Source organism: Anolis carolinensis, chromosome 5 (genome assembly GCF_035594765.1).
Source record: "Anolis carolinensis isolate JA03-04 chromosome 5, rAnoCar3.1.pri, whole genome shotgun sequence".
Lineage (NCBI taxonomy): Eukaryota > Metazoa > Chordata > Lepidosauria > Squamata > Dactyloidae > Anolis > Anolis carolinensis.
In genome coordinates, this window is record NC_085845.1 from 65,601,173 (window position 1) to 65,614,285 (window position 13,113).

At 35.4% G+C, this 13,113-nt stretch overlaps 1 protein-coding gene and 1 long non-coding RNA gene across 28 annotated transcripts in view; one reads left to right on the forward strand and one right to left on the reverse strand.

Annotated features, from left to right (window-relative positions):
* Positions 1–13,113, forward strand: part of tenm3 (teneurin transmembrane protein 3) — a 1,793,546-nt gene that overhangs the window by 1,724,050 nt on the left and 56,383 nt on the right. For 21 of the 25 annotated variants that reach the window (XM_062982692.1, XM_062982693.1, XM_062982691.1 and 18 more), the window contains 2 exons: positions 1,482–1,731; positions 2,053–2,073. In XM_062982692.1, the coding sequence (XP_062838762.1) occupies positions 1,482–1,731; positions 2,053–2,073 (271 nt within the window). The remainder of the gene's footprint in view (positions 1–1,481; positions 1,732–2,052; positions 2,074–13,113) is intronic. The other 4 variants (XM_062982703.1, XM_062982704.1, XM_062982706.1 and 1 more) reach the window with 1 other exon arrangement.
* Positions 6,705–13,113, reverse strand: part of LOC103280804 (uncharacterized) — a 35,390-nt gene continuing 28,981 nt past the window's right edge. For all 3 annotated transcript variants that reach the window (XR_010006771.1, XR_010006770.1, XR_010006772.1), the window contains one exon: positions 6,705–7,854. This is a non-coding gene — a long non-coding RNA (uncharacterized LOC103280804). The remainder of the gene's footprint in view (positions 7,855–13,113) is intronic.

The following is a 13,113-nucleotide window of genomic DNA, read 5'->3' on the forward strand; positions in this document are numbered from 1 at the left end:
TCTTTGTATGTTTTCACAAGCCATTTTCCTTTCCCCGTATTTCATATAATAGGTATCTTTTGATAGTTGTCTCTGAGATTTCATGGCAGTGAAAAAGCAACTGATGCTGCCTGAAGAATATGGTATGCTTCTGGAAAACATTTACTCATTTAAAGCCATTGGTGTAGCCTTGGTGTAGAAAAAACTTCCTAAATTTATTTTAACATTTATTCCAAGGGGGAAGCATCATTAGCTCCAGTACTGTGTTTGAAATGTTGTACACTCAGTCAATAAAACAAATGGTACAAAGTGGTGTGCGGTTTGTGTGGATTCTACCATACTGAGATTTACTGTGAAATGAGTGTAACAATAATAGCCGGCAGTTCTTGCAGCAGACCTTGATTGAGTCATTGATCTGGATAATAATGAGGATAGTGGTCATGTCTAACAGAATATACTTCTAGCTGTGTAAGCCTAACATTAGGCAAATATACTGCTTTCCCACATTTCCTGTGAAGGCCATAAAATGATGCTGGCGTAGTACTTTGTCTTTTCTCAATGATCATTGATGCCCTGAAGCAGAACTAGGTTTAAAGGGCAGGTGGTCTGTCAAAACATTTTTGTTGCGTTTGACATAAGGAAATAGAACTGCTGATACAGTATAAAGCCAGGCTATGCTACCAAAAGTAAATTATTATTGTATATTCAATAAGACCACTTTGCAATGTAAAATTGAAGTTGTCAAAAATCTTTTTTACCACAATAGTTTTCTGTTACAAGGTTGTAGGTGTGTGATCCTTAACAGCAAACATATTTGCAGTTTACCTAACAAAAGCAAGAACATCAATGCCTTTCTTCAACATTCTTGCAGTCGAAGAGGGGAAAATGTATCTGCTGATGTGTGCTGCTCATAAGTGGTCTTGAATGGTGCCGTTATGTGGGAGGGAAGAGAGAAATATAGAATTGGACTCAATCTCTAAGGATAGTCCCACAGATGTTGCACACATGTTGTGATTTCATTGGATGGACTGTCAACTCTAAAAGTGGTGCACAATATCTGTATAGTTCCTCATAGGGCTGGGCCCACTCTATATGGCATTAAGAGTCCAATGAAGAAGATATTCCCTTATTTTCTTCTCCATATGTATGTATCAAATAGGTTTGGTTAGCTGGTTGTAAATAATGAAAGTTTCTCCAGACCATTTTTAGATATCTTATAAAAATTGGGATGGGAAGGGGCATGCATGGGGCCATTTTACCTCTGAATGAGCTTCGGAGGGTATGTTTCCAGCTGACAGCTCCAAGTACTTGCCTGCAAGTTGTTCTGGAATGTCAGGGGAATAACAAGAATGGTGATAAATGTGTGCTTATGCTCACTCTGAATTTTAGCGCCATATTTTGGAAGGTTACATTTATTTAGAAGGTAGATATTTTCTGTTTGAAACTTGACATTCTGAAAAAGTTCTATTAATCTGAGAAATCATTGTTTGTGTCTTCTTTAGGAATACTCTACAAAGGCAGTGGAGAAAATCAGTTCATCTCTCAGCAGCCGCCAGTTGTTAGTAGCATAATGGGTAATGGCCGACGGCGTAGCATTTCTTGCCCAAGTTGCAACGGACAAGCAGATGGCAATAAGCTTTTGGCTCCAGTTGCCTTAGCTTGTGGCATTGATGGAAGCCTGTATGTAGGAGATTTCAACTATGTCCGACGAATATTCCCATCTGGAAATGTTACAAGTGTTCTTGAACTAAGGTATAACTTTTCCTAATTATGAACACTAGGTTTCAGATAATGTTATGACGAATCATGTTTTATAGTACTTTTGTGTCTTCTGGCATCTGAATCAGGCAATAAAAAAGGAAAGCTTTTAAATGAAGTTAAAGAAAAATAGGACATCTTAAAGCATGTATTTATGCAGATAGCTATCAAAATATCTCAGTCAAAATGATTGAGCAGAATCACAATCAGCGATCTTACCAGCTTCATTATCTATTTCCTCTTTAAATGTTTCCTTTAACATTTTTTATCTAATACTGTTCTTTTTACTCTTCCTTTTCTTGCCTTCCCACCAAGAAATAAAGATTTTAGACATAGGTAAGCATTTTAAATATCTTTGTGCTTTTTGTTCAAAATATTTCTTTCTTTAAAGAGAATGGAAAAATAAATTCAATCGATGGAATTGCTGCAAAAACCGTTGTGACTGTAAAAACTGAATGCTCTACAAAAATAACTACATCAATTTTAGTAGAGTAACGCTTTTCAAAGTGCAAGCTAAAATCCTTTCTGCTTTTTAGTTATAGTGGTTCTATTTCATTTTAAGTTGCCTCAGGAAAAATGAGGTACAAATGTCTACAATGGTCATCTCCCTCTGCTTTCTGTTTCACCTTTAAACCATTGCCCCATTGTTATTTCATTAACATCCTACCATTTTAATACCCACTGCCATCCTCATTCCTTTTTCAGAATTCAGTATCGCAAACAGGGCTTTCATATTTCTTCATAGCATCTGAAGTTTGTATCATGGGAATATTTTCACATTCAGTTGCTAATTGCTTCATAGTCTTACAGATTCAAGTAATGAGCATGCACGAGCCTAACATACCTATGTCTCAGAACTCACATGAGGAACTACTCTAGCTTAGTGATAGAGCAATGCATTGCATGCAAAAGACCCGAGTTCAATCCCTGGTGTCTCTGGCATCTTTCAATCTATATCGTTGTATCACAATATTCTACTTCAACTGCCATGGCTGCCTCCTGTGGGATCCAGGGGTTTAATGTTTGGTGAGGTAAGCTTCAACTCACACAAACTTCAAATCACACAAGCGACACTACCTTTCTATAGAAATGGGATGACATGATCCTGTGAAGTAAGAGGCTTTGGTAGTAGGATCTCTCATGTCAGACGGACTTTTGTGGAAGAGCCAGATTAAATATGCCAAACAGCTATTCAACTACTAGGCAGAAGCATTATTAGGGAGTAAAGGATCTCTCAGAGTCCCCTTTTGAATGCCTTTTACCACAAAAACTCTTATAATACGCCAATCCAAAATGAAACAAGATATAAAGGCAGCCGCCGGTGGCGCAGAGTGTTAAAGCAGTGAGCTGCTGAACTTGCAGGCCGAAAGGTCGCAGGTTTGAATCCAGGGAGCGGAGCACCTGCTGTTAGGCCTAGCTTCTGCCAACCTAGCAGTTCGAAAACATGCAAATGTGAGTAGGTTAATAGATACTGCTTTGACGGGAAGGTAACAGCGCTCCATGCAGTCATGCCAGCCACACGACCTTGAAAGTATCTACGGACAACGGCGGCTTTTCGGCTTAGAAATGGGGATGAGCACCAACCCCCAGAGTCGGACACGACTGGATTTAACGTTAGGGGAAAACCTTTATCTTTCAGTTATGAACAAGATAGGTTCTGTAGGTTTATTCTTAAGTTGAATTTGTATGTTAATTGGAACAGGTGCATTTTTAGTGTAACTCCAGCCATAGATATGTGTGTGTGTGTGTGTTTCTGTTCCTGTGATAATTGGATTTTGGGGAAAAAATGGATTGTTGTGGAAACAATGATTGATGGAAAGTTTTGATTGAGACATCTTGTCCCCAAGAAAACTCTTTCAGGAGTGAATTTCCTTTCCGAGGGTACATTTCCTGTTGTCTCACCCACCTTCTTAACAATGAGTTGTTTGTAAGTCAGATGTTTGTAACGCAAGAATTGCCTGTATACCAGAAGCTGAGACTCCTATATTGGAACTCTGAACTTCAGCCAGGAACATTGTCAGGGAGAAATGCAAATTAACACTGTGTTGTCGAAGACTGTCATGGTCGGGATCATAGGGTTGTAGTATGTTTTCCGGGCTGTATGGCCATGTTCTAGAACATGGCCATACAGCCCAGAAGACATACAACAACCCAAAATCACACTATCTGAAGCCAAAAAAAAAAAAGATATGCCTTAATGATTGACAGATTTAACTCTTCTAACAATTAAGACAAGAAACAAAAGGAAAAGGTGACAGATATAGGGTCAGAACCCTGAAGACAACCGTTTGGTGACTTCTGCAAAAGAGCAGGGAGATATCCTATAATGATCAATGTAGTGAAATTGAAGTTGACAACAAAAAGGGAAGAACAAGTGATCTCTTCTACAAGATCCAAAAAATCAAAGGGCGATTTAAATTGAGAATAGAGTGCTGTACAACCAGCAGGGGAATACATTTCGTGACCAAAAAATAAAATAAAACAAAAAGGCAATGGAAATAATATATTGAGAATAATATAAAGGAAATGAAAGGATCAGAGATTCATCCATGGAATAACCATTTGAAAATTTACCTAAAAATTTAGAAAGTGAAATAAAAGCTGTACTCAGGTCTGGGGCAGTGCTTGTCAACCTGTGGATCCCCCAGTGTTTTGGCCTACAACTCCTAGAAATCCCAACCAGTTTACCAGCTGTTAGGATTTCTGGGAGTTGAAGGCCAAAACACATGGAGACCCACAAATTGAGAATTACTGGTCCAGGAGAAATAAATCACCAGAAACAGATGCATCAAGATACAGAGATAGAATCTATGCTAGTTCTAACTAAAGCTGTCAATAAATATGGAAAACAAAACAATGGCCTGCAGATTGGAAACAATATGTACATTATAATTCCTAAGACAGGTGACACTAGGGATTGCAGTAACCACAGGGATACAGTGTTCCCTCACTTATCGCTGAAATAATGTATAAATATTAAAATAAATATAGCATCCGTACTTTGCAGATGTTCACTTTTCGCAGGTGGTCCTGAATGTAACAGCCTCGATAAGTGAGGGAACACTAGACTCAATCAAGGAAGCCAGCGCACTGAGTCTGGAACATTTGAGCAGGGCTATTTATGATATGGTAACCCCATGAATGAGAGACCTCCAAGTTACTCTAAGTCAAAATCAACTTGATGGCAGGCAACAGCAACAGAATTCTAATCAGAGGGTTCTCCAGGAAGTAAAGGAGAGTCATCGAGCTATAATGATGTAGTGTGAAAAGATGCAGCTGGCTAAGTCTGAAGATATTCTGCCATTCAGTGTGGACAGTTATGACTTAGAGCCCTTCCACACAGCCGTATAACCCAAAATTTCAAGGCAGAAAATCACACAATATCTGCTTTGAACTGGGTTGTCTGAGTCCACACTGTCATATATTCCAGTTTAAAGCAGAAAATGTGGGATTTTATTCAGCTGTGTGGCCCTAGATGTCAAAACACAGAGCCAGATGGACTAAATTTTTGGCTCGTTGTCAAGCAGCTATTTGAAGAGAAAATTTTGAATGGCTTTATGAATTCTATCTAAATTGTTTGATCAAGACAGAAAAGAGAATGCATACGGTAGTACTTTGTCATTATTCTGTGATTACCATGTTGCTTATGGTGAAAGTAAACCCTCACTACCACCAGAGATTACTTGGCAGGCCCAAAGCACAACATTACTGCCGTGTGGCATAATTGCAGAATGTGTCACAAGAAATTCAGAGTGCCATTCATACGCCCTCCTGTTTTCATGTGTGCTCACTTCATCTCTACTGTCTGTCTCTTCACCCCTCACTTTTTCATTATACACAAATCCTTAGAGATCCATACTTTTTTTCTTATGTCTATTTTTGTTGACATTCACTCAACTTCTGGTTATACTGCTTAATGTGGGTATTTCTTCTCCTTAATTGGAGAACATTTATATTCAAGAATTAATGTTTACATATGTTGTTTTGTGCAGTATCAGCAAATAACATACTTGCAATGGCTAAATATAACATTCACACTTATTTCAAATTGCAGTTGGTGTAATCAGCTATTTTCATATTGCATGCCTTTGATGGACTATTGTGTTCATTTTTTAAACTGCAGTCACCTCTTCTCATTACAGCTTTGTGATACTTTACCAATCCTTGCAGAGAATGTATTTTCAGTTCACAATTTGAAATAAATTTTCTACCCAGTGCAGCATTTACTGTTTCCACAGGTTCTGCTTATGCATTACTAAATATGCTGTGGGATTATGAGTTTTGGTCAATACATAACAACAACAACAGCAACAACTTTATTCTTATATCCTGTCCCATTTCCCCAAAGATACTTGGGGAGGCACATGAGGACCAAGCCCTGTAATACACAACAAAATACAACAACATAATTACATTTAAAACATATGACCAATAAAATCATGAAGCATATAAAATACAATAAAACATATTTTCTGTCCTTATTTTCCTCTGTCATTGTCTCAGATAGAACCTTTCTATTAGAGATAGATTTGGAGTAATTGATTTTTCAACATTTTTCACATTTTTATTCTGAGTGTATCTTGCTATCTTTAGTCATGAAAGCTTTAGCTTGCCATCGGGGAAACCTGTAGCCTTTTAGATGTTTATAACAGCCTCCAACATCCTTGACCATGTCAACTTTTACACAGCAACAGGTTCCCCACTTTGGAGGGCTACAGCCAAAGTTAATTACATGCTCAGTTTTGTATGAAGTCCATTTCCTGGACTGACTATTGTGTTTCTGCAGAGGATAGCAATATTGCTTTTATTTTGTGCTCAGTATCTGTGGGATTACATGTACTATTCCAGAGAATCCCCAGAGGAGTACAAAGAGCTTCAGAACCAACTGAACTAGCAAGGATGAAATCTTATTCTATCTAGGAATAATTTTCTCTATCCCAAATAGAACTCTGCCATGCCTACATTAAGGTAATTGTCTTCTTTCACTATAAAGCAAGAAATGTATGCCATTAATCAAAAAACAGTCTTTTCCCAGCCAGCCAAGATTATTATTGTGGATCTCCAGAGTCCAGAGATTGTGCCAAGCCTTTGAAGTTCTACGAGTAGAGGTTATTTTCGGGAATGTAGATTCTCATGAAGCATGCTAATGAGTATTCCTTAGAGATTCCTTTGTCTTACATAGTGCAGGTAACAGCACACACAGTGTCATTCCCAAATCTATTATTTTAGGGGGGGAAATTCTTAACTATTTAAAAATGTACTGGTCAAGAGGACTCTACTGGAATCACTACACACATTTTTATTTATTGTTCCACTGATTAAAACAAACCTATAATCTCACATATATGTCTAGAAATTGTAGTAAAAAATCAACCCAAAAATCTTGGGTCTTCTTATGTATGGGTCAATGTCATTATTGAATCCTAACTCTTACCAAAAAAAGAACTATTTTCTCTGAGAAGAGTGGCAAAAGGCTAGCACTTAATCTGTCTAGTGAGAACCAGGTGCCACTTTTGGCCCTTTCAAATGCCTGCGTGGGAAAATGGTGGTGGCAAGGGATGGTTGGCCCCTTGAAATGGCTTTTCTCATGACATATCCATAGATCTTATCAAAGTTGATCACTTTGGCTTATTGTTAGACTGGATGCCCCTTGTGATTTCATCCAACTCTTTGATTCTGTGATTCTATCAGTCAAGCTTGCCTTTGACTTCTACTTTAGGTTTACTTACTGAGTATATATGGTCTGTAAGACTATAGAACTCACAACCTCTGAGGATGCCTGCCATAGATGTGGGTGAAACATCAGGAGAGAATACTTCTGGAACATGGCCATACAGCCCAAAAAACACACAACAACCCTATAGAACTAATAGTTATTATAGTAAATGTATATAAGGATCTATCACCAAAGGCATACAAAATTGTTAGAAAAAAATATATTTGTTAAGAGATCTTCTATCAGGCTAGCAACTAAGCTCAGAGAAAACAGAAAGGCTTGTTTTCTGCAACACTGAAGGTTCATCAATTGTTTTCCTTTTCATTCTTCATTCCACCGTTATGAACTGACAACCTGATGCTGTGATTTCGTTCTTTCCATGTCCCATAAAAAAGTATTTCCTGTGAAGTTAAGCAACACTTTATCACACACTGTCTCTTGTTACACAATCTTGCTGTATCTTTTTGCTTTTCATTTTTCACCACTTGCCCATTGCTTTCTCACAATGGCCATCTCCAATTTATCTTGAACGATTTAAAAAAAAAATAGTCATACAGGCCATTCCTTTCTCTGACAAATTAATGTATAATTCCTTTTGAATTGTACTTTCTTCCTTACAACATTTGACTCTTCCTAACTTCCCTAGAAATTTTCTGTTCTCAGTCCTATTGTTTGATTGCTCTCCCCTCTCTCTCTTTCTATTTTTCTTCACTTGTTTCCAACAACTGATGCCCTTCTGTGACATTGGTATCATTTTGATGATAAATCAGGATTTTAGCTGTACCATGTGAGGGTTCAAGTGGGGCCCTACACAACTCAATGTTTTCCCATACAAAACAATATGTTTGGGATATAGACAAGTTACAGAAAATAATTTTGTTTAGCATTGGTATCTAGTTTTCTTTATCTGGGGTGAGTTTATAACAAAGAAAATGACAGCCTGAAGTAGCACAATCTAGACATTGTTTTTAGAATCCCAGGACTAATATTTTCATCCTGAAACCTGCTGAGATCTCGTTTATTGCCTTCTTTTGGCTAGCCTTTTTCACAATACAAATAAATATCTTGGGATTTCTGCATGTACTTTTTTCAAGATTATATGATACAAGAAACACATTATTCAGAAAAAGATTTTTTTGCAAATGGTAATTCTGTGATTTCCTTTCATTTATAATTCTATAACCAAACCAAGTGCATTAAAGATTTTGCAAAGCTGAATTTTATAACTAGATTTTTTTTCGTGTAATGATCATCATGATTAAAGCAGTATGCATGCACCTGGCATTGTTTAGAGAAAAAATCATATATGAGCAGTCTACAAAGAAAAATGAAAATAATGAACAAAGAAATCAAAACTACATACCTTAGAAGGCATACATGTCATATTTCTTTTTTTTTTTAAATAATCTTTATTAAGTTTTCCATTTACATATTAAAATATAGATATAAGATAATAAGCATGATTAAATAGTGAGATAGAAAAAAGAAAAAGGAGAAAAAAGAGAGAGAAAAAAAAAGAAATAAAAAAGAAAGAGAAAAAAAGAGAGAGAGAAAAGAGAGTATATATAAAATAAATTGGACTTCTGAGCATCTTCCTGGAGATTTCCTTCCTTTTCATTCTTCAATCTTTTCCTTGTTTCATATCGTTTCTCTGGAGTCCTTCCTTCCCGTCCTTCTTCCATTCATGATGGGGGGGTTTTCTTTTTCATCTTCTGTTTTTTAATATTTCCTTTCTTAGTTTTCATTTTATCCTGACTTCCTTTGCTTCTTATATTATCTTTGTTTTTGTTTATTTATTTATCTATTTATTTATTTATTTCTTTTCTTTTATATATGTCTCTTGTCTTTCCATTTTTTATTCTGTGGTCTTGCTGTTTTATTTATTTTTATATTTATTTTGAATGTTTTATCTTTCCTTCTAGGTATTTTGTTACATTGTCCCAATTTGTTTCTTTTATCGGATTTCCCTTACTTTTTGATAGAAGGAAAGTGAGCCTATCCATATTTTTTATATCTTGTATTTTTTTCAACCATTCTTCTTCTTTAGGGATTTCAGGATTCTTCCAAATCCTCGCATAGCATATCCTTGCTGCCGTCGTTAGCAGAAATAATAATTTATCTTTATTTTTTTCTAGTTTTTGTTCCGTTATTCCTAGTAACCATATTTCCGGTTTCATTGGCAGTTTTATCTCTAATATCTTTTCTATGTCTCCCCTAATTTTCTTCCAATATATCTTGGCTTTTTCACATCCCCACCACATATGGTAGTATGTGCCCTCAATCTTCTCACACTTCCAACAATTTTTTTTTACGTTTTTATAACATTTTCCTAATTTTTGTGGTGTCATGTGCCATCTATAGGCCATCTTAATCCAATTCTCCTTTAGATCTGTTGCATAGCTATATTTCAGTTTCTCCCTCCAGATTCCTTCCCATTCTTCTTTCCTAATCTTCCTGCCTATATTTTCATTCCATCTGGTCATATATGATTTTTCCTCCTCTTTTTCTGTTTCCCATTCTATTAATTTTTTATAGATTTTTGTTATTATTTTTCTGTCTGTTTGTGTTATTTTTTCCCAAAATGTATTTTGCTCCTCAAATCCTACTTGTTTGTCTGTCTTAAAATGTTCTTTTACCTGCCATATCTGATACCAGGAAATCTTTTTATTTATTTCTCTCAGTTCCTGTTGGGGTCTCATTTCCCATTCTCCATTCTGTTTTACTAATAATTCTTTATAATTTGGCCAGTTGTGCCATCCCAGTAGTCTTCTCTGCGATGCTTCTAGGGGAGAAACCCATAAAGGCGTTTTGTCATATAATTTCTTTTTGTATTTTTCCCAAATTTTAAGAATTGCTGAGCGTATAAAATGATTATTAAATTCTTTCTCAATTTTGGATTTCCCATACCATAGGTATGCGTGCCAACCCAATCTTAAATTTATTCCTTCCAAATTTAGCAATTTATTATTTTCTAATTTTGTCCAATCTCGTACCCACATTAAAGCCGATGCTTCGAAATAAAGTTTTAAATCTGGTGTCGCTAGTCCACCCCTGTTCTTTTCCTGGATCATATATTTCAGCTTTATTCTCGGTTTCTTTTTTTGCCATATAAATTTCATTATGTCCCTGTTCCACTCTTTAAGGGTCTTTTGGTTTCTAATTATCGGCAGATTCTGAAATAGGAATATCATTTTTGGTAAAATACTCATTTTTACACATGCTATTCTGCCTAACAGTGAAAGTTTTAACTTCCCCCAAATCTCCATTTCCTTCTTCATCTCTTTCCACTTTGTTAGATAGTTATTTTCAAGTAGCTGAGAGTTTTTCTGGGTTATAATTATTCCTAGATATTTTATTTTGGGGGCGATTTGGATATTCCATTTTTTCATTAAAGTTTCTTGTTCCTTCTTTGTTATATTTTTGGTAATTGCTTTCGTTTTTTCCAAATTTATTTTAAATCCTGCTACTGCTCCGAATTCTCTTATTATCTCTAGCCATTTTCCTAGTTTTGTGTCCGGGTCTTCTATTACGCATATAATATCATCCGCGAAGGCTCTGATTTTGTATTCATAATTCTGTATTTTTGCTCCTTTCAGTTCTTCTTCCTCCCTTATTCTATTTAATAGTATCTCCAGTGTTAAAATGAATATTAATGGTGATAAGGGGCAGCCTTGCCTAGTTCCTTTCTCTATATTTATATCTTTCGTTTCTCGGTCGTTAATTAGTATTTTTGCCTTTTGTGAGGTGTATATTGCATCAATTGTATTTTGGAAATAATAACCTATATCCATTTCCCTTATTAATAATTTGAAAAAGGACCAATTTACATTGTCGAAAGCTTTCTCAGCGTCGAGGGCCAGTAAAAGAACTTTTTTTTGATTTTTTATTTCATAATATTCAATCAAGTCAATGATGGTTCTTACATTTTCTCTTTGGTGTCTATTGGGCAAAAACCCCGTTTGTTCTTCTTTTATCCAGTTTTTTAAAAAGTTTTTAAATCTTTCCGCTATTATATTGCTAAAAATTTTATAATCCAAATTTAATAGTGAAATTGGCCTGTAATTTTTAATTTTTTCTGGGTCCGAATTTTCTTTATGTATTGTACATATGTTTGCTTGTTTCCATGTTTCCGGCATTTTTGCAATTTCTCTAATCCTATTCATAATTTTTTTCAAGTATGGTATTAGCTCTTGGCCGAAGGTTTTATAATATACTGCTGTTAGCCCATCTGGGCCTGGGGCCTTATTAGGTTTCAAATTTTGTATGGCCTTCTTTATCTCCTGCTCTGTAATTTCCCTATTTAGTTCCTCTCTTTGTTTTTCTGAGATTTTGGTCACTTTTCTCTCTTCTATGTATTTCATTATTTTCTCCTCGTCTATTTGTTCTTTTTGGTAGAGTGTTTCGTAAAACTTTTGGAATTGGGTTTTTATGTCTCCCTCCTTTGTATATATTTTGTCCCCATCTTTTATTTTTGTTACATATTTACTTTCCTTTCTTTCCTTAATTCTATTAGACATCCATCTTCCCGGTTTATTTGCGTTTTGAAAGAAATCTTGCTTTATAAATTTCAGTTTATTAGCCCTTTCCTCCATTATCAAATATTCCCTTTGTTTTTGTAAGATTTCTATGTTCCTCTGGGTATCCTTGTTTCTTGGGTTTGATTTTAACCTAATTTCTTCCTTTTTTATTTCTTCAATTATCTTGTTCATTTTTTTTAATCTTTCCTTCTTTTTAATTGCTTTTTGTTGGATAAATCTCCCTCTTACTACTACTTTGCTTGCTTCCCACAATGTAAATAGGTCTATCTCTGTTGTGTCATTTATCTCGAAATATTCTTGTATTACTTTCCTTATTCTTTCAATATCTTCCTCTTTCTTCAATAGATTTTCATCTAACCTCCACTTCCATTCTTTTTTATTGTAGAATATCTCTAATTCTAATGGGCAATGGTCTGAATCTAACCTTGGCAATATCACTGTTTTTCTTATTTTTGGTATTAAGGACTTTGACACCCACGCCATATCGATTCTCGACCAGCTTTGGTGTCTGGTCGAGAAATAAGTAAAATCCCTTACTCCTTCATGTTTTATTCTCCAGCTATCCTGAATGTTTAGTTCCTTCATCATGTTCATCATTGTTTTTGGTAAATTTCCTATATTATTTTTACTTTTTCCTTTCTTCGCTACTTTACTCCTATCTATTTCCCCCTCTACTACACCGTTGAAATCTCCTATTAATACTAAATGTTCATATTCTTGATCATTAATACTGCCTTTTAGTTTTTCTGTGAATGCTGACTTTGCTCCATTAGGTGCATATATGTTACATATTAATATATCTATTCCCTGAATCGTTATTTTTACTCCTATGAATCTACCCTCCTCATCCTTAAAAGCTAATTTAGCTGGTATTCTCCTTTCTACATACATCACTACCCCCTTTTTTTTTTCTAATGCCGAGGCATAAAAGCATTGTCCCAGTTTTTTTTCCTCCAGATATTTAACGTGTTTTTGGTTTATGTGGGTCTCTTGGAGAGCAATAATTTGATATCTTTTTTTCTTTAGCTCATTAAATACTTTATTCCTTTTTGTTGCCGAATTTAGTCCGTTAATATTGTTTGAATAAATTTTAAGTTCACTCATATTTATCTTCGTCCTTAT